At 45.5% G+C, this 21,984-nt stretch overlaps 1 pseudogene and 2 gene segments (V, D, J or C); all 3 read right to left on the bottom strand.

Annotated features, from left to right (window-relative positions):
- Nucleotides 1-21,984, bottom strand: part of LOC112676301 (immunoglobulin lambda variable 1-40-like) — a 274,011-nt gene that overhangs the window by 249,837 nt on the left and 2,190 nt on the right.
- LOC112676271 (immunoglobulin lambda variable 8-61-like) lies at nt 8,639-9,337 on the bottom strand (annotated as a pseudogene).
- Nucleotides 13,414-14,031, bottom strand: LOC112676872 (immunoglobulin lambda variable 1-40-like). The segment is given in 2 exon segments: nt 13,414-13,796; nt 13,886-14,031. Coding segments are annotated over 2 exon segments (426 nt in total).

Raw genomic sequence — 21,984 nt, 5'->3', positions numbered from 1 at the left:
ATGCCACTGACTTCTGGACATTGATTTTGTATCCTGCCACGCTACCGAATTGCTGTATGAGTTCTAGCAATCTTGGGGTGGAGACTTTTGGGTTTTCTATGTAGAGTATCATGTCATCGGCGAAGAGGGAGAGTTTGACTTCTTCTTTGCCAATTTGAATGCCTTTAATGTCTTTTTGTTGTCTGATTGCTGAGGCTAGGACTTCCAGTACTATGTTGAACAGCAGTGGTGAGAGTGGACATCCCTGTCTTGTTCCTGATCTTAGGGGAAAGGCTCCCAGTGCTTCCCCATTGAGAATGATATTTGCTGTGGGCTTTTCATAGATGGCTTTTAAGATGTCGAGGAATGTTCCCTCTATCCCTAAACTCTGAAGAGTTTTGATCAGGAATGGATGCTGTATTTTGTCAAATGCTTTCTCTGCATCCAATGAGAGGATCATATGGTTCTTGGTTTTTCTCTTGCTGATATGATGAATCACATTGATTGTTTTACGGGTGTTGAACCAGCCTTGTGTCCCAGGGATAAATCCTACTTGGTCATGGTGAATAATTTTTTTAATGTACTGTTGGATCCTATTGGCCAGTATCTTGTTGAGAATTTTTGCATCCATGTTCATCAGGGATATTGGTCTGTAATTCTCCTTTTTGGCGGGGTCTTTGTCTGGTTTTGGAATTAAGGTGATGCTGGCCTCATAGAACGAATTTGGAAGTACTCCATCTCTTTCTATCTTTCCAAACAGCTTTAGGAGAATAGGTATGATTTCTTCTTTAAACGTTTGATAGAATTCCCCTGGGAAGCCATCTGGCCCTGGACTCTTGTGTCTTGGGAGGTTTTTGATGACTGCTTCAATTTCCTCCCTGGTTATTGGCCTGTTCAGGTTTTCTATTTCTTCCTGTTCCAGTTTTGATAGTTTGTGGCTTTCCAGGAATGCGTCCATTTCTTCTAGATTGCCTAATTTATTGGCGTATAGCTGTTCATAATATGTTTTTAAAATCGTTTGTATTTCCTTGGTGTTGGTAGTGATCTCTCCTTTCTCATTCATGATTTTATTAATTTGGGTCTTCTCTCTCTTCTTTTTAATAAGGCTGGCTAATGGTTTATCTATCTTATTAATTCTTTCAAAGAACCAACTCCTGGTTCTGTTGATCTGTTCCACAGTTCTTCTGGTCTCGATTTCGTTGAGTTCTGCTCGAATCTTTATTAACTCCCTTCTTCTCTTGGGTGTAGGATCTATTTGCTGTTTTTTCTCTAGCTCCTTTATGTGTAAGGTTAGCTTTTGTATTTGAGTTCTTTCCAGTTTTTGAATGGATGCTTGTATTGCGATGTATGTCCCCCTTAGGACTGCTTTTGCTGCATCCCAAAGATTTTGAACGGTTGTATCTTCATTCTCATTAATTTCCATGAATCTTTTTAATTCTTCCTTAATTTCCTGGTAGACCCTTTCATCTTTTAGCAGGATGGTCCTTAACCTCCACGTGTTTGAGGTCCTTCCAAACTTCTTGTTGTGATTTAGTTCTAATTTCAAGGCATTATGGTCTGAGAATATGCAGGGGACAATCCCAATCTTTTGGTATCGGTTCAGACCCGATTTGTGACCCAATATGTGGTCTATTCTGGAGAAAGTTCCATGTGCGCTTGAGAAGAATGTGTATTCAGTTGAGTTTGGATGTAAAGTTCTGTAGATATCTGTGAAATCCATCTGGTCCAGTGTATCATTTAAAGCTCTCGTTTCTTTGGAGATGTTGTGCTTAGAAGACCTATCGAGTATAGAAAGAGCTAGATTGAAGTCACCAAGTATAAGTGTATTATTATCTAAGTATTTCTTCACTTTGGTTAATAATTGATTTATATATTTGGCAGCTCCCACATTCGGGGCATATATATTGAGGATTGTTAAGTCCTCTTGTTGAATAGATCCTTTAAGTATGAGATAGTGTCCCTCTTCATCTCTCACTACAGTCTTTGGGGTAAATTTTAGTTTATCTGATATAAGGATGGCTACCCCTGCTTTCTTTTGAGGACCATTCGAATGGTAAATGGATCTCCAACCTTTTATTTTCAGGCTGTAGGTGTCCTTCTGTCTAAAATGAGTCTCTTGTAGACAGCAAATAGATGGGTCCTGCTTTTTTATCCAGTCTGAAACCCTGCGCCTTTTGATGGGGTCATTAAGCCCGTTCACATTCAGAGTTACTATTGAGAGATATGAGTTTAGTGTCATCATGATATCTATTCAGTCTTTGTTTTTGTGGACTGTTCCACTGAACTTCTTCTTAAAGGGGAATTTTCAGAGTCCCCCTTAAAATTTCTTGCAGAGCTGGTTTGGAGGTCACATATTCTTTTAGTTGCTGCCTGTCTTGGAAGCTCTTTATCTCTCCTTCCATTTTGAATGAGAGCCTTGCTGGATAAAGTATTCTTGGTTGCATGTTCTTTTCATTTAGGACCCTGAATATATCCTGCCATCCCTTTCTGGCCTGCCAGGTCTCTGTGGAGAGGTCTGCTGTTACTCTAATATTCCTCCCCATAAAAGTCAGGGATTTCTTGTCTCTTGCTGCTTTAAGGATCATCTCTTTATCTTTGGAATTTGCAAGCTTCACTATTAAATGTCGAGGTGTTGAACGGTTTTTATTGATTTTAGGGGGGGATCTCTCTATTTCCTGGATCTGAATGCCTGTTTCCCGTCCCAGATTCGGAAAGTTTTCAGCTAGAATTTGTTCAAATACATATTCTGGCCCTCTGTCCCTTTCGGCACCCTCGGGAACCCCAATTAAACGTAGGTTTTTCTTTCTCAGGCTGTCGTTTATTTCCCTTAATCTATCCTCATGGTCTTTTAATTGTTTGTCTCTTTTTTCCTCAGTTTCCCTCTTTGCTATCAACTTGTCTTCTATGTCACTCACTCGTTCTTCCACCTCGTTAACCCTCGTCGTTAGGACTTCTAGTTTGGATTGCATCTCATTCAATTGATTTTTAATTTCTGCCTGATTAGCTCTAAATTCTGCAGTCATGAAGTCTCTTGAGTCCTTTATACTTTTTTCTAGAGCCACCAGTAGCTGTATAATAGTGCTTCTGAACTGGCTTTCTGACATTGAATTATAATCCAGATTTTGTAACTCTGTGGGAGAGAGGACTGTTTCTGATTCTTTCTTTTGAGGTGCGGTTTTCCTTCTAGTCATTTTGCTCAGTGCAGAGTGGCCTAAAGCAAGTTGTATTGGGAAAAAGAGAAAAAGAGAGGAGAGAAAGAAGGAAAGAAAAGAGAAAGAGGAAAAAAAAGGGAAGAAAAAAAACGGAAAAAAAAAGGAAAAAAAAGAAGAAAAAGAGAAAGAAAAAGATAGGAGAAAAAAAGGGGGTGGAGGAAGGAAACAAATCAAAAAGCAAAAAAAAACAAAACAAAAAAAAACAAACAAACAAACAAAAAAAAAGAACCACGGGGCAGTATCTTCTGATTCTGTGTACTTTTAAGTCCCTTGGCTTCTCCTGGAAGTTGTCAGTCTAGCTGGTCTTCTGGGGGAGGGGCCTGTTGTGCTGAATTTCAGGTGTTAGCAGTTGGGGGAGCTGCTGTGCCCCTGCCTGGTGCAGGGCTCAGTGGGGGTTATTTACCCCGTGAGGCCGCAGGAGGAACAGCCCCAGTGGCGGGGCCAGCTCTGGAAACCTGGATTCAGCTCTGGCAGGAACTCCGTCTGCAGGGCCTGGAGGCTCCGGGGCGGGGCCGCTGATCTGCTCAGCTGGGGCAGGAGTGTCCTCGCTGTCCTGGGCCCTCCCGGTCTCTGCCTGTCCCGGGGGAGGCGGGATCCTGGGCTGTGTCCCGGCGCCCTGTGCTCCGGGGCCTGCGCTGGTGGATTCGCGCTCCCGGGCCGGGCCGCCCAACCCCCTCCGCGGAGCCGCCGCCCGAGCCCCTCCGAGCTGCTCCTGGAACCGCGCAGCCCTCTCCGCACGGAGCCTCTTCCTCTGCCCGAGCCCCTCCGAGCTGCTCCCGGGGCCGCGCAGCTCCCTCCGCGGAGCCACCGCCCGAGCCCCTCCTGGCTGCTCCGGGTCCCGCCGTGCGCGCTGCAGCCCTTAGGGAGCTCGGCGCACTCTCCTGGGCGTGCAGTTGCTGTTACTGTCCCGGGGAACCCGAGGGCTTCCTCGCCCTCCTGGGTCCTGCTCCCACTCCCCACGAGCCCCTTTCCCCCGGGAAGGTCGGTGCAGCTCCTGCTCCTCCGGGACGGGGCTCTCCTGTGCTGGGGACACTCGCCCCGGCCTCAGCCCGGCTCCTCGCGGGCCCCTCCCCCTTGGAGGCCTTTGTTTCTTTACTTCTTTTTCCCCGTCTTCCTACCTTGATAGAAGCGCGAACTCTTCTCACTGTAGCATTCCAGCTGGTCTCTCTTTAATTCTCAGGCCGAATTCATAGATTTTCAGGATGATTGGAAGGTTTTCTAGGTAATTTGGTGGAGACAGGTGATTTGGAGACCCTACTCTTCCGCCATCTTGCTCCTCCCCCCTGTTTTATTCTTGTTTTATTTCTGAGGACATATAGAACTTGAAGAGATAATGGAGAATAGGCTCATTATGAACCAGGCGGTAATTTTAAGTACACATTAGATATATCACTTATTTTACACGTTATAAATTTTCATGGAAGAAGCATCTGAACAGATGAAGGATTTTGTCCCATGTCCCAAACTGTCAGTGTCACTGTTAGAAGCATTATTGTTTCTGATTAGACAGTGAAGGTCAGTCTAGTCCTCAGGCTGCAGCCCAGAGATGAGGGTGCCCTCCAATGACTGAGGCATCCTTGGATCAGGAGAAGCAGCTGGGGACCCCAGAGCCCTGGTGCTTATCTGAGTCTAAGTAGTAGTATAGGTGATACCAGGGAGAGCTCCATGGCTTCTCCTGGAACCAGTTGATGTAATAGCTGCCAACACTGGAGCCACTGTTCACGGTACAGGTGAGTCTGACTGTTGTTCCAAAGATGTCAAGAGGGAGGGCGACTGGGTTAGCACAGGCTGGGACAGGGACCTGCAAACACAGACACTGATGTGTAATGGAGCAGAGACCAATGTAAAACTTCCCAGCATCTGAGCCAGAGGGGCTGATGGAGCCAAGGAACTGGAACATGGTATGTGACGCCTGTCTGTCTGTACCTGTGCACTGAGAGAAATACATCAGGAGACAGGAGTATAGGCAATGATGACCATCCCCACACCAGGTGGGGTCCCCAGACCTCTTTTTGTCCTCCATTCTTTTCTACAAGAGGGGTGTCCATGCAAATGAAGTCCATCAAGTGATTTCCCAGCCCCTCCCTGAGCCCTGGTGCTGGAGCTCAGCTCACACCACATTGTGGAGGTTGGGAGTTGCTTCTCCTCTGGGGAGAGCCCTGGATGAAGCACCTGCTGAGACCACATACAGTGTCTGCTTAAGGGACTCCTCCAGGCCTGAGAGGACACAGCTGCTGAGCCCCAACAAGGAGCACAGGGCCCAACACACCGTGTGATGGGTCCTCACTGAGCAGCTATGTAGGGATCACGGGCCCATAGCTCTCCACTGGTCACAGGCACCCAGCCCACCTTGGACCAAAGACCTGGGATCCCAGGGGCCTTCACCAGCTCACCAGGTCCATGTCTATTCACAGTCCCATGTCTTATCTCTAGATACCATGATTTGTACACACTGCACATGATTACTCTGCTTCCTCATTCTCTGAAGTGATGCTTCTCTATGGAAAAGACAAACATGTACACAACTGACCTATTCAGGTGTCACCAGAGAAGTTACCCCAAGGTGAAAGTTAAGCGTCTATCAGGTCAAACATCACTGATCAGAGGACAGTGGAGCTGGTTTGAGGGGTTTGAGGCAGATCATGAGGGATTGATGGAGTTGAATACTGTCCAGGAAGTAAGGTTCTAGGCTTATTGCCAAGACAGCAGTTCAGCAATGATTTTAAAGCTCAAGTGATGCTGTTACAATCTGTTCGGAATCAGATATGACCGAGTGATTTGTGAAAAGCAAACAGCTTTGCCTGGTGGAACATTTACTGGTGAATATTAGACATAGCTCTTTAGGTTTGGAAGTGAGACATATCTCGTAAATTCATGGTTTCTGTGCATTTGTGTTTTCCAATTCCTCTCAGATATTTGTTGCTTCACACACTGTTTATATTGTACCCAATTATTTTTTTCTTTTTTTTAAATTTCTTTTTATTGTAGTTCAATTTGCCAACATATAACAATAACACCTAGTGCTCATCTCATCAAGTGTACACAAGTATTTTCATTTATAGTTTCGTACCCTTTACTTTCCTTCAATTGGAAGATGAGTGTGAAGTTTTATCGTTGTTTCCACATGCCTGGGATTAGCGTGGCAGAAATCATGTTCTCAATGGGCCCCAAACAACTTTGGTATATGTGCAAATAGCCAAGAAATCTCTAGACTCATAAGGACCTGAGGTAAAAGATATATGACCATGATCACCCTCTTCCCTCAGATAACTTTAGGATGAATGTTTCAGATGAGTCATGGTGCATTTATTTAGATGGCCATACCTTTTAATTTATTCTCTTATAAAATTTATTACATGGACTGTTTTCCTTTTTTTAGGATTTTATTTATTTATTCATGAGAGATACACTGAAAGAGAGAGAGGCAGAGACACAGGCAGAGGAAGAAGCAGGCTCCATGCAGGAAGCCCGACGTGGGACTCGATCCAGGGTCTCCAGGATCACACCATGGGCTGAAGGTGGCGCTAAACCGCTGAGCCACCCGGGTTGCCCTGATTTTCTTTTATACATTTATAAAAGATTTATTAATTTATTTATTTGAAAGAGAGAATTGGGATAGTAAGAGAGAGACAGATGAGTGGGGGGCGAGTGGGTGGGTGAAGCAAGCTCTCTCCTGAGCAGGATACCTGACAAGTTGATTGATTTTAAATGTTACAAAAATTAAATGTCTAAAATGACCACTCTTGATAATCTGTCACTTTGCATTTGCAAATATTTCATTATAATTCAGTTCCTATCTTCATGAAACTTATGGATTTTTAATATCTTTTATTTTGAAATTTGAGTCTGGGTATAATAAATGAGGAAAATAAGCTTTATAATGTATACTCAAAGTTGTTCATTCCTCCCTGCTTCTCTGTAGTATTCTCATTATTTCCTCCTTAAATGTTTGAAGGGATTCTCTAGAGAAGCCTTTGAACCTGGAGTTATCTTTGTGGCAAGGATGTCAGCAGAAGATATGAACAAATAATTTGGTATAAGTGCTGGTGAGCATGAGTTAAACAAAGTGATTCCTCATTCCTTAAACATAATCTACAGTGCATAAATTGTGTCTGTGGCTCCACTTTATATGATTTTAATTTTCATTTACCTTTAATATTATTGTTTCTTTTGTTTTTTATTTTAAATACTTTATTTATGTATTTGACAGAGTGGTCTCTGACTTTAGAGAGTGCACACAATCAGGAGGAGAGCCAGGCATAGGTCAAGGGAGAAGCAGGCTCACAGCTGAGCAGGGAGCCGGATGTGGGGCTCAATCCCAGGACACCAAGATCATGATCTGAGATGAAGACAGATGCTAAACCAAATGACCCACCCAGGTGCCCCCTATATCACTGTTGATGTAAAAAGAACTAAAATACTAATTTTATTACAATGAGATTATTTTAGTAATATTTAATAAATATAATGTATTTTAAAGCAAAATAAACAGAAACCATCCAAGTATAATGTCAAGTGTTGCACAACATTATTTAGAAGGAGCCATCAGACAGATAATAATTACGCTATCCTATGTCTCTTGATATTTCCCTGAGAGCCCACGGTCATCAGGAACCATGATGCTCAAATCGTACAGTCTCCAGGCTGAATTACACATTGACATCTACTGGTCACGTGTTGTCCCTCACCTCTTCATGTCACAGCATACACTGCTCCAAAGCAGGCTGTGGTGACCACAAATGGATTGCAATTTTGAATCTGTTTCTCAGTGTTCTTGAATCGTTAGTGGGATGTGGGAATGATTAAGTTAGAAGATATTACTCTCTTTACATGTAAGGGGATATTTTCAGAACTAATTTCATATTAATACAATAACAGACGCTTCTTAACACTAACTTGCATACGAGTATCTTGGAATGCTTGTTAAATACACATCTATGAACAATGAGAATGGTTTCTGATTTAGAAATATAACATGGAGAATTATAGTTTTATCAAGCTCCACATGATGAAAATATTAATTTGGTCCTCATCATCAAATTAGTGAATAAAATGAGATCTACCAAGCCTCTATGTTTAATAGACCATATTGAAAACTGTCGATTAAAAAAAAAAGAAAACCGTCGATTGAGGCTCAGTATTTGTTTATGTATAATGGAAATGAAGCTCCTCACTCTTCAACATTTTAGACAGAGAGGGAGCGAGGAAGCACAGTCTTGGAAGGTCACATTGGATAGATGGACATGCCCTGGGAGAGATAAATGGGGTTCATTTCATGAACCACTGAACAGGAGAATGGGGTCAGGGAGCTTCACTTCCCATGGTGGTGTTGACTCTTTCCCCATCTCACTCTCTCTCCTGCCTTTATTTTTTTTTAAGATTTTATTTATTTATTCATGAGAGACACAGAGAGAGGCAGAGACATAGGCAGAGGGAGAAGCAGGCTCCATGCAGGGAGCCCGATGTGGGACTCGATCCCAGAACTCCAGGATCACTCCCTGAGCGGAAAGCAGATGTCCCTCTCCTGCCTTTAAAGCTGAGCTTTTCTGAGCCCATGAGGAGGTTTTGGTTGCACCTCCCCATAGATTTAAATCACTGTGTAAATGTACTACCCATACACAGTGAACAATAATAGTCTCATCCTCAGGCTGGGCTCCTGTGATGGTGAGGGCAACTTTGTTCCCAGAGATGGATCCAGAGAAGCGATCAGGGACCCCGGGGGGGCAGCTGCTTGTGCTGTAGATAAGCATGCGAGGAGCCCGGCCATGGGTCTGCTGGTACCAGCTGGGGTAGTTACTTGTAAAGACTGACCCAGAGCTGAGGCCACATGTGAATGTGACTGTCCCTCCTGGAGACACTGAGAGTGATGGATCCTTGGTGACCACAGTCTGAGAATCTGCTCCTAAATTCAAGAGGAGAGAAAGGTGTTGATATTGGAGACAAGGGTCGCATGAGTCCCTGTTTTAAGTGCTCCCCACAGATGTAAAGTCTTTTTCCTGACCTGAGCCATAGACAAGGAGCCCAAGAAGAAACACTGTCCAGGCCATGGTGGGGACCCTCACAGACTACAGCCTCCTTAGACTCCTAGGATGGAATGGGGTGTCCCTGGACCTTTTCATGTCTCCTGTCCCATGAGGTTAAGAAAACACTTCATGCAAATCAGCTTCCTCTCTATCCCTGCCCGAGAGTCACCAGCATGTCCCCTAGGAGACTTTGAAAGGAGCAGAAACTGGGACTTCACACACGCAAGTGACTGCAGGGTGACCTGAGACACTGGGTGTCAGGAGGACATCTTCCAGTAAATGACCGCCATACTGTCTCTAGTGACCTCTGCCCCAAGGCTCTTCTCTGGAAAGCCTGAAAGCTGAATGAGGAGGTGGATGTGTTCTCACCTCCTGGCCCCACATCTACCTCATCTCAAACCTAACCCATCCCTGGAACATTTTCTTCTCTCCCCAGTGACATTCCCTCTTCTGTCCTTGGAGGGTCTTAGTAGTGCCCCTTCCAACAGTGAGGACACTGGAAATCTCAGAGCCCCTGTGACAGAGGTAGGGGCAGTGGTCTCCTCTCAGTTAATCATGGACCCGGTCTGCAGTAGTCCCCGGGGAGCTGAACAGGGATGTCTCTTTATTAGAAATGAGGATGACATTGTGTGAACAGGTGATGCTCATGGAGCATGTTGAACTCCATTCCCCTTTGTGTTCTGCTGTTGATTGTATTGCATGATTGTCCTGTTCATCTATCATTCCATGAAAATCATATCTGGACAGGTTATCCCATGCTTTAGTAGAGGATGAATTATGAGGCCTGTGTGATTCAGAGCTGAGAGCTCTTGTGGCTCCAAGGCCATAAGTTCAGGAAAGTCACCCACAGTGAGGTGGCCACTTGCTTCCTCTAGTGTGCAGGAGCCAGTCATAGATTTTCCTGGTCTTCCTCACCCAGACCCTGAGTCTCACGATCAGCCCACTAGCGCCCCCTGCTGACCTCAGACACTATGTCGCCAGCCTGAATTAACCTTCCCAGACCTCCTGGAAGGGCCTCTGACCTTTGCAGGTGGTCCTCTGATGTCACCACCCAGGACAGTACAATGAGCAGGTCAGCTCTGTGGGGTTGAGCCATTCATTTTTGCAGGGCATCGATTCCCTCAATTGGACAGCTAACTGGAATATTTATGTCTCAGTATGTTTCAGGTTTTCTGGACACTTGAGTTTGCATCTGCCTTGTCCCTGGTATCATTACTGGGACTTAATGCACTTGAAGTAAGCTCAAGATTTAAAGTCTCTAGAGAAGCCCATTGGTTCAACCTTGGTAATAATTCTCCTTGGGTTACCCGTATAGGCTGACTTACTTGGTTATTGCTGTTGTTGTCAGGGTCCCCTGCTAGGTTCACCAGCCTCCACTTATTCCACTTAATCCACTTATTAGTGACATTTCGTAGATCTATATATTGGTTTTTAGATACACTTTTTTTCTAGGGCTGCCATAATAAAGCACCACAGAATCGGTAACTTAATACAATAAGAGTGCATTTCTGCTGTTCATACACAACTCCACAGTCTGTAGGGAGTGGCCATTATCTGTTTGGAACCTGTAGAGGAGTCCCTGTTGTCTCTCCATAAGTGTAAGAAATTTGAAGACAATTTTTGGGGTTTGCTGTCTGCAGCTGCAGAACCACAATCTCTGTCTCCACCCTCCCACGGATGCCTCCTTGACTCCATCTGACTGTCATGTTACAAGCACAGGAATCAATTGAATTAGGAGGTCACACCACCCCCTTCATCACCGCATCTGGTCCAGTTATATATGCAGCACCCCTTTTCCATAGAAGGTCATATCCTAAAGTCCTGAGTTCTACAATTTCAACATATGTTCTTTGGTAGGATACAGTTTAAATGAGGATATTAGGAAAGAAGAATTTTTTCCAAAAAGGCTTATAATTATCATTATTTATTTATTTATTTATTTATTTATTTATTTATTTTAAATTTTTTATTTATTCATTCAATAGAGACACACAGAGAGAAGCAGGAACACAGGTAGAGGGAGAAACAGGCTCCATATAGGGAGCCCGACATGGGAATTGATCCCAGGACTCCAGGATCAAGCCCAGGGTGGAAGGCAGAAGTTCGACCGCTGAGCCAAGGTGGCGTCCTTTTTTTTTTTTCTCAAAACATTATCATTACTATTTTTAAATATGCAAAGCAGTTGGATTGCACTGAAATGCCATCTAATAAAATATATATTAAGAGAATACAAAATGAGGATTTTTCCATTTTTCATTTCTTAGCTGTAAAGGAAGATTTTTTAATGTTTCTTTCTGTCTTTGAAGAAATGTATTTAGCCTCCATCTAGTTCTGATCCAACAGACATTTTATAATACAAAATACCTAAATTTGGGTTTTTGTGAACTAATGCCTCCTGAGTCACTCATACACTTACTCGATATTAGGACTTACACAGGAATGGAAATCAATCCAGACCCTTCTCATCCCCATCTCCCTATGGCTGGTCTGCATGATGCTCTAGGCTCAGGTGTTTGGCCATGAGATGTCAGTAATCGCATGATATTTGTATCCACACTGGATGAAACAAAGTGTATATCTCCCTTCCTCATCTGGGTCTCTCACTGGGCCCAGCACCACTATAGTGTAGCCCCCAGGGGTACTCATCCTCGTCCTCAGGCTGGGCACTAGCAGATGGTCAAGTCAGACTTGTTCCCAAGAAGGGAGCCTGAGAAATCAGTATTTACTTGGGCAATCTCTTCCTGGATCCAGTATGGATTCTCCTTTCTCATTCAGGATTTTATTTTCCTGGTTCTTGACATGTCATATATTTTTACTGGCTCCTGAATATAATGGCTATTATATAATGTTTTGCTTGGTCCTCAGTTACTTTTCTTCAAACAAGTCATCCTCCTTCTGTGAAATATCTGGTAATGTCTTTTTTCTAATAAATTTATTTTTTATTGGTGTTAAATTTGTCAACATACAGAATAACACCCAGTGCTCATTGCATCAAGTGCCCACCTTAGTGGTAACAATTTAACTTACTTTTTCTTCTGTTTTTTTTTTTTTCTTGTGCTTTGTTTGAGAAGTTCATTGTATAGCTTTTTTCCTTCTTTCTTTCCTTTTTCCTTTCTTCCTTTTCTTTATTTATGTACCTTTCTTTGTATCCTTTCTTTTATTCCTTCTTATATATATTTGTATTTTTCTATTTTTTTATTACTGCTCAACTCTGACGAAGTTTGGCAATTTATCTGAAATACATTCTGCTTCTGATTTATTGATTTTCTCTTAGATTTTATTTTTGTCATTATTAAGGGGAAATGGGACACATCTTCTCTTATAGACATTTAACATCACATTTTCCAGTCAGCCAGATGATACTAGATGTGTTACCATACCAGTCATGGCACCAGCTGCTCTCCATTGGCTCCCGTGTTCCTAAAACCCGTGTTCTGCTGCTATAATCTTTGCCTATGAAGTTAGCGAAATACACCAGTGTTTTTAATGACTTGGCGAAGAGGAAATAACTCTGCTCTGGAGTGACACCAGGGTTGGTAGTAAAAGTCCTTATGACGATCCCATCTGAAGGCCTAGAGAACACACAGCCTGAATCCATACATGCTGCAAATGAACTTCCAAACAATAAGCCATTTTGTTCAGGTCCAATGCATTGAGGATAGAACTAAGGAAGTGTGCAGATTTATGATTGCTTTGAATTATGTTGATTATGAATAAAACTTCCATAAATATTCATGTGGGGATTTTTCTTTACAAAGCTTTTTTTTTTTACCTTTTATATTTCTTAGTGTGCATTGATTTATGTGTTCCATGCAATAATCAAATAATAAGAAATCATCCTCTGGTTGAAAGTAAGGCAATAATGATCCCAGCTGCAAAAAGAGCTGACATGTGCATCAGCAGAACAGGGATGGGGCTGAAGGACCATGATAGCATCGCGACCTAAGAGAATTTCTTTAATGAGAAATCAGAAGATGACAAGTGAATGTTCACTAGCCTAAAAGAACTTGTCCCTGATCACGAGGACAAAACTGTCTCTTTCCTTTGACACTCTCTGTGTATAATGGGCTACTCTGAGTGACTCTAAGGTCAGAGATGATGAAGCAAGTGCCATTCCCGGGAGGTCCCCAAGATGCGCCTGGGCTCAGGGCATCAACTGAAGAATCAGCAGAAACCCAGGGGGAGCCTAAGCAGGCAGGTGCTGGGGCGCTCACTCACTTTGCAAATGGGTAAGTGGGTTTTTGTCTCACTTCCCCACATGCCTGGAGTACTGTGCCACCACTGAGACTGCTGTCATATGCTGAGCAGTAATAATCAGCCTCGTCCTCAGCCTGGAGCCCAGAGATGGTCAGGGTTGCTGTGCTGCCTGACCTGGAGCCAGAGAATCGATCAGGGACCCCCGAGGGTCGGCTACTACTATCATAGATGAGGGTTCTGGGGCCTGTTCCTGGGAGCTGCTGGTACCAGCCCACATAACCTCTACCGATGTTGGAGCTGCTTCCAGTGCAGGAGATGGTGACCCTCTGGCCCAGGGACCCAGACACTGAGGCCGGCTGAGTCAGCACAGACTGGGCCCAGGAACCTGCAAGAAGGAGAGAAATAAACAGGGTGATGCTGTAGTCTGGACCCAACATGCCTCCCAGCCCCTCCCCTTGTTCCACATCCAGTCACCTGTGCAGTGAGCCAGGAGGGTGAGGAGCAGAGGGAACCATCCCATGGTGGAGGTCATCACGGATCCTGTCTTCAGTGGCCCCTCAGCTGAGCAGAGCCTCCCCTCATCTCTCCCTTCCCCTCTTCATCCTCTGAGAGAGGGAGGTGACCTTCCATGCAAATGAGACCCCAGGTCTCTGACCCCTCCCTGGCCCTGGGTCAGGTCCCTCTGCTGAGGATGTCAAGGGGGTAGGTAGGGGAGGGGCTATGTGGGGCTGGGGTGTGGTTAGGGAGGTCCCGGCTGTGAGACTTGAGAAGAGGTCACAGTCAGTGCCAGGAGGTGTTCCCAGCTCTGATCCAGCCTGAGCCCTAAGAAATAAGCCTCAATTCCCTTCTGGCATCCTGACACCACTTCACCCTGCATGACATGGGGATCAGTTGGCCATAGGACTCAGGTCCTGTCTCCAGAGCTCTATCCACTCTCCTCCTATTATCTGGACATGTCTCCCCACATTTAGTCTCCCATGACTGTGGCATAGATTTTAGGTGAATTTAGTCTCCCATGACTGTGGCATAGATTTTAGGTTACAATCTAGTGTCTCGGTGTGAGGGACTCCTGGGTCGCTCAGTGCTTAAGCATTTGTCTTTGGCTCAGGGCATGATCCTGGAAGTCTGGGATCAAGCCCCACATCCGACTCTGTGGAGGGAGCCTGCTTCTCCCTCTGCCTATGTCTCTCTCTCTGTCTCTGTCTCTCTGTGTCTCTGTCTCTGTCTCTCTGTTTCTGTGTGTGTGTGTGTGTGTGTGTGTGTGTGTCTGCCACGGATCCCTTGGCTTTTCATGGGCCACTCAGGACTCAGGTGGTGTCTCTACACCAATTCGTCTGACATCACTGTCACAGCCAGAGGAGTGAAGTGTCCCCGTGTACAATTGGCCTTTTCTGTGCAGGATGCTGAGACCTTCCTTCTATATGATGACCCTGGTTTCAGCCCTCTCCTTCTCTGAGTTTTCTGAAATACTGAAGCCCAGGGAGGTAGATTTTCCAGGTTGTGGGTGGAAGCCCTCATGTGCTTTCCAGGAAAGGTTACACACTGAACATCGTTGTTGTCTCTCACTGTTTTTTGGCCTGTTTTAAACTTAGTTTAAATAAATAAAACATTTTTTAAAAGGCTTTCATTTAAACAGACATATATAAACATTTTATAAAATGCTTTGTCTTTTTTTTAATATCATGGGTCTGATCATGCAGGCAGGAAAACCGGAAGTGATGCCCAAGAGCCCCCATGAGGACCCTGTTGTATGAACTTCGCAGCCATCTGAGTACTTGAATTCCCATACACAGATGAGCTTTCTGGATGAGAAATTCCGGGTCCCACTCATATCTGGGGTGGGCACAGCTTGGGCCTGGGTCCAGCATGTGCCGGACAGAGCAATTGTTAATTCAGCCCCCCATGAGTAGGAGAATGAATTTCTATTGGCAAAAAGCACCTGGACCCAGGGTTGTTGTCAAGGTCACCTGTGAGTGGTGGAGAGTGGAGATGAGGGGCCACATCCCTAAAGTCACAGACCCTGTGGTCCTGACTTGGAACAGATGATTTAGCAGAGGTCCAGCCTGGCTGGATGTGTCCCTGTTGAGACTGTGGGAGGGACACCCCAGCCCTGAGAGCATAGGGAGGGTGAGTCCCACATCCTCAGGGGCCTTGACAACTGGTGGAGCAGCACTGAGGCTGGGGTCCCAGAATCAATGTACTGATCAGCCTCAGGCTCTGATTGGAGCCCAGAAATGGTGGGGGGGCTGAGCTGACCATGGAGACAGAGAGTTTCCCTAGGAATCCTGAGGATCAGCATTCTCCCGAGGAACAGGAATTCAGAGAATATCCTGGCTGCCCAGGTGACACGACTACAGTTCCTTGTGTTCCCTGTTACTAGGGATTGTGCCTTCTGGAGACTGTGACACCAAGGATAGCTGGTGAGCACAGAGTAGCCTAACTTTTGGACGGCTGGAGAAGCCCAAAAACTGCAGAGCCCAGGACAATATACAACCAAAGATGAGACAATTGTGAGTGTGAATGTGTGTGTGTCTGCATGTTTGTGCACACGTGACCCAAAATTAGGCCAAGTGGCCCTCATTCCCTTCTAAGCCTTCTCCACACACTGGGGGAATGCCCTTTATCTCAGGTCCTGGTACCCGGATTTCAAGGCCCGTGTCTCAAAGCCCTTCTGCCTGGGGGAGGATTGATCCAGGTAGTGAGAACTCATATGAGAGCAGCCCTGTAACAACATCCCTGAATCAGACGTGCAGGTGCTGCCGAGTGACACAAACAGGAAGGAGAATGTAGGGTGTCACATGTAGCCTCAATTTCTGGTCATTCTTCTCCTCATAAATGGACCCTGGGGACTGAAAACATCAGCAAGGTAATTTGTGGTTTTCTCTGAAATCCGGAGGTGGAGACGGAGCTCAGACCTGAAGAACCAGAGGGAGAGACAAGCCTGAGGGACAAGGGAGCAGAGGGGAGAAGGGGAGGGAGGGGGTGGGGGTGTTGTCAGGGAGAGTCTGCAGGACCTGGTCCAAATTCACATGTGTCTGGTTCAGAGAGAGGAGACTGTCTGTGACCAGGGTTAGAGACAGTGTATGAGCTGCGGGTACATGAGGAGTGACAAAGGTCACACTTTATGGAATGAGATGATAGAACTGACTGTGCATGAATATTTGCTGGGTAGCAAGTTCAGTTGCAGACACAGTATTTATCCCTGTCCATCTTCTCTAGCCCCCAAGGGGTGTGCAGCTGGGCTCTGATTCCTCATCTCTTCCAGTCTTCCTCAGAAGTCCTGTGATGTGTCACTTTGCAGACATCCCCTTAGCATTTATCTTTTGTCTTTTGAATCCAGACCTTCTAGGGCTCTGTGGTGGCTCAGTGGTTGAGCATCTATCTTCAGCTCAGGTGGTCTCAGGTCCAGGGATGGAGTCATGCATCAGGTTCCCTGCAGGGAGCCTGCTTCTCCCTCTGCATATGTCTCTGTCTCTCTCCATATTGCTCATAAATAATAAATAAATAAATAATAAATAAATAAATAAATAAATAAATAAATAAATAAATAAACTATAAAAAAAGAAAGAACCCAGACCTTCCTACAGATATGTGTCCCTGCATGTATCTCCAGGTAAGTTTCTCTGAGAAGTAGCTCCAGACCATGTCTGTGGGTCCAGGGGTCTTTGTCTCATGTCCTCCTTATCTAAGACGCTGTGAGTATCGGGAGCTGCTCCCACTGCCATGGTCTGTAGCACAGTGACAGTCAGCCTCGACCTCAGGCTGCAGGCCAGAGATGAGCAGGAGCCCTGCATTGGCCGAGGCTTCCTTGGAGCCAGAGAAGATGCTGGGGACCCCATAGCCTGGTGAGTCTCAGTAGACCATCAGCAGGTACTCAGGAGGCTTCCTGGCTGCTGGAACCAGCCTATAGCCACCACTCCAGCCGCTGCTCAGGGTGCAGGTGAGTCTGGCTGTTGTTCCCAGGGATGCAGAGAGGGAGGGCGCTGGGTCAGCACAGGCTTTGACGGGGAACCTGCAGACACATTCACGGGTGATGAACCAGGGGCCAGACTGAATTTCTTCAAACCTCTAAGCTAGACCAGCTGAAGTAGGCTGACAGTGGCTCTGTGTCCCTGAGGTCAGTCCTGACCTGTGCACTGACAGAGTAGAATAAACATTAAAGATCGCAGGTCAGGGTGACAGTCCCTGATCTCCTCCATGGGCTGGGCTGCCCCAGGCCTCCTCTTCTCCTCCCCAGTCTGCCACAGGAGGGGCTTTCCATGCACATGGGCTCCACTCACTGACAGCTCAGCCCCTCCTTGGTCCCTGATCCTGGAGCTCTGCTCACACCACACACTGAGGAGGATGGAGGTGGCTCCAGCCCTGGGGAGAGCCCTGGGCTGAAGCACCTGCTGAGACTGCACACAGGCCCCCAGGGGAGACTGCCAGGCCAGAGGCGACACACATGCTGAGTCCCCGTCAGGGAGCTCAGAACCCAGTTCTCAGTCCCAGGCACCCTGAGTGAAGGGGCCTCACTGAGCAGCCCTGTAGGGACCACAGGGCAGTCCCTCAGCGCCCCCTCCTGTTCATAGGACACACACCTTGGCAAGGCCCAAAGTCCTGAGAGCCCAGCTGGTTTCCAGGGCTCACCAGTTCTCTCCCCATTGACATGTCCAGGTCTGACTCTCAGAACCTGCTCAAAAAAAAAATATCTCTGTAGAGTATCATGTCATCGGCGAAGAGGGAGAGTTTGACTTCTTCTTTGCCAATTTGAATGCCTTTAATGTCTTTTTGTTTGTCTGATTGCTGAGGCTAGGACTTCCAGTACTATGTTGAACAGCAGTGGTGAGAGTGGACATCCCTGTCTTGTTCCTGATCTTAGGGGAAAGGCTCCCAGTGCTTCCCCATTGAGAATGATATTTGCTGTGGGCTTTTCATAGATGGCTTTTAAGATGTCGAGGAATGTTCCTCTATCCCTACACTCTGAAGAGTTTTGATCAGGAATGGATGCTGTATTTTGTCAAATGCTTTCTCTGCATCCTAATGAGAGGATCATATGGTTCTTGGTTTTTCTCTTGCTGATATGATGAATCACATTGATTGTTTTATGGGTGTTGAACCAGCCTTGTGTCCCAGGGATAAAATCCTACTTGGTCATGGTGAATAATTTTCTTAATGTACTGTTGGATCCTATGGCCAGTATCTTGTTGAGAATTTTTGCATCCATGTTCATCAGGGATATTGGTCTGTAATTCTCCTTTTTGGTGGGGTCTTTGTCTGGCTTTGGAATTAAGGTGATGCTGGCCTCATAGAACGAATTTGGAAGTACTCCATCTCTTTCTATCTTTCCAAACAGCTTTAGGAGAATAGGTATGGTTTCTTCTTTAAACGTTTGATAAAATTCCCCATGGAAGCCATCTGGCCCTGGACTCTTGTGTCTTGGGAGGTTTTGATGACTGCTTCAATTTCCTCCCTGGTTATTGGCCTGTTAAGGTTTTCTATTTCTTCCTGTTCCAGTTTTGGTAGTTGTGGCTTTCCAGAATGCGTCCATTTCTCCTAGATTGCCTAATTTATTGGCGTATAGCTGTTCATAATATGTTTTTAAAATCGTTTGTATTTCTTGGTGTTGGTAGTGATCTCTCCTTTCTCATTCATGATTTTATTAATTTGAGTCTTCTCTCTCTTCTTTTTAATAAGGCTGGCTAATGGTTTATCTATCTTATTAATTCTTTCAAAGAACCAACTCCTGGTTCTGTTGATCGTTCCACAGTTCTTCTGGTCTCGCTTTCGTTGAGTTCTGCTCGAATCTTTATTAACTCCCTTCTTCTCTTGGGTGTAGGATCTATTTGCTGTTTTTTCTCTAGCTCCTTTATGTGTAAGGTTAGCTTTTGTATTTGAGTTCTTTCCAGTTTTTGAATGGATGCTTGTATTGTGATGTATTTCCCCCTCAGGACTGCTTTGCTGCATCCCAAAGATTTTGGACGGTTGTATCTTCATTCTCATTAGTTTCCATGAATGTTTTTTAATTCTTCCTTAATTTCCTGGTTGACCCTTTCATCTTTTAGCAGGATGGTCCTTAACCTCCACGTGTTGAGGTCCTTCCAAACTTCTTGTTGTGATTAGTTCTAATTCAAGGCATTATGGTCTGAGAATAGCAGGGGACGATCCCAATCTTTTGGTATCGGTTCAGACCCGATTTGTGACCCAATATGTGGTCTATTCTGGAGAAAGTTCCATGTGCGCTTGAGAAGAATGTGTATTCAGTTGAGTTTGGATGTAAAGTTCTGTAGATATCTGTGAAATCCATCTGGTCCAGTGTATCATTTAAAGCTCGCGTTTCTTTGGAGAATGTTGTGCTTAGAAGACCTATCGAGTATAGAAAGAGCTAGATTGAAGTCACCAAGTATAAGTGTATTATTATCTAAGTATTTCTTCACTTTGGTTAATAATTGATTTATATATTTGGCAGCTCCCACATTCAGGGCATATATATTGAGGATTGTTAAGTCCTCTTGTTGAATAGATCCTTTAAGTATGATATAGGGTCCCTCTTCATCTCTCACTACAGTCTTTGGGGTAAATTTTAGTTTATCTGATATAAGGATGGCTACCCCTGCTTTCTTTTGAGGACCATTCAAATGGTAAATGGTTCTCCAACCTTTATTTTCAGGCTGTAGGTGTCCTTCTGTCTAAATGAGTCTCTTGTAGACAGCAAATAGATGGGTCCTGCTTTTTTATCCAGTCTGAAACCCTGCGCCTTTTGATGGGGTCATTAAGCCCGTTCACATTCAGAGTTACTATTGAGAGATATGAATTTAGTGTCATCATGATATCTATTCAGTCCTTGTTTTTGTGGAATGTTCCACTGAACTTCTTCTTAAAGGGGAATTTTAAGAGTCCCCCCTTAAAATTTCTTGCAGAGCTGGTTTGGAGGGTCACATATTCTTTTAGTTGCTGCCTGTCTTGGAAGCTCTTTATCTCTCCTTCCATTTTGAATGAGAGCCTTGCTGGATAAGTATTCTTGGTTGCATGTTCTTCTCCTTTAGGACCCTGAATATATCCTGCCAGCCCTTTCTGGCCTGCCAGGTCTCTGTGGAGGGGTCTGCTGTTACCCTAATACTCCTCCCCATAAAAGTCAGGGATTTCCTGTCTCTTGCTGCTTTAAGGATCTTCTCTTTATCTTTAGAATTTGCAAGCTTCACTATTAAATGTCGAGGTGTTGAACGGTTTTTATTGATTTTAGGGGGGGATCTCTCTATTTCCTGGATCTGAATGCCTGTTTCCCTTCCCAGATTAGGAAAGTTTTCAGCTAGGATTTGTTCAAATACATATTCTGGCCCTCTGTCCCTTTCGGCACCCTCGAGAAACACCAATTAAACGTAGGTTTTTCTTCCTCAGGCTGTCGTTTATTTCCCTTATCTATCTTCATGGTCTTTTAATTGTTTGTCTCTTTTTCCTCAGTTTCCCTCTTTGCTATCAACTTGTCTTCTATGTCACTCACTCGTTCTTCCACCTCATTAACCCTCGTCGTTAGGACTTCTAGTTTGGATTGCATCTCATTCAATTGATTTTTAATTTCTGCCTGATTAGCTCTAAATTCTGCAGTCATGAAGTCTCTTGAGTCCTTTATGCTGTTTCTAGAGCCACCAGTAGCGTTGTAATAGTGCTTCTGAATTGGCTTTCTGACATTGAATTGTAATCCAGATTTGTAACTCTGTGGGAGAGAGGACTGTTCTGATCTTTCTTTTGAGGTGAGGTTTTCCTTTTAGTCATTTTGCTCAGTGCAGAGTGTATTTGCTCAGTCATTTGCTCAGTGCAGAGTGCAAGTTGTATTGGAAAAGGAGAAAAAGAGAGGAGAGAAGGAAGGAAAGAAAAGAGAAAGAGAAAGAAAAGGAAGAAAAAAAACGAAAAAAAAAAAAAAGAAAGGAGAAAAAAAGGGGGTGGGGGAAGGAAACAAATCAAAAATCAAACAAACAAAACAAAAAAGAACCACGGGGGAGTATCTTCTGATTCTGTGTACTTTAAGTCCCTTGGCTTCTCCTGGAAGTTGTCAGTCAGTCCAGGCTGGTGTTCTGGGGGAGGGGCCTGTTGTGCTGATTCTCAGGTGTTAGCAGTTGGGGGAGCTGCTGTGCCCTGCCTGGTGCAGGGCTCAGTGGGGGTTGTTTACCCCGTGAGGCCCCAGGAGGACAGCCCCAGTGGCGGGGCAGCTCTGCAGCCCTGGAGTCAGCCCCCGCAGGAACTCCGGGGCTCTCCGTCTGCCGGGCCTGGAGGCTCCGGGCGGGGCCGCTGATCTGCTCAGCTGGGGCAGGAGCGTCCTCGCTGTCCTGGGCCCTCCCGGCCTCTGCCTGTCCCGGGGGAAGGCCGGATCCTGGGCTGTGTCCCGGCGCCCTGTGCTCCGGAGCCTGCGCTGGTGGATTCGTGCTCCGCCCCGCAGCCCCCCCTCGGACCGCGGAGCCGCCCCCAGAGCCCCCCGAAGCTGCGCCCCCCCGCAGCCCCCTCCGCGCAGCCGCTCCCGACCCCCCCCGAGCTGCCCCCCCCCGCAGCCCCTCCGCGGAGCCGCCCCCGAGCCCCCCGAGCTGCTCCTCCCCGTTGTT

The sequence above is a fragment of the Canis lupus genome, chromosome 26 (assembly GCF_003254725.2).
Source record: "Canis lupus dingo isolate Sandy chromosome 26, ASM325472v2, whole genome shotgun sequence".
Classification (NCBI taxonomy): Eukaryota; Metazoa; Chordata; class Mammalia; order Carnivora; family Canidae; genus Canis; species Canis lupus.
Note: the sequence above shows the minus strand (reverse complement) of the source record. Positions and strands in the feature narration are given on the sequence as shown.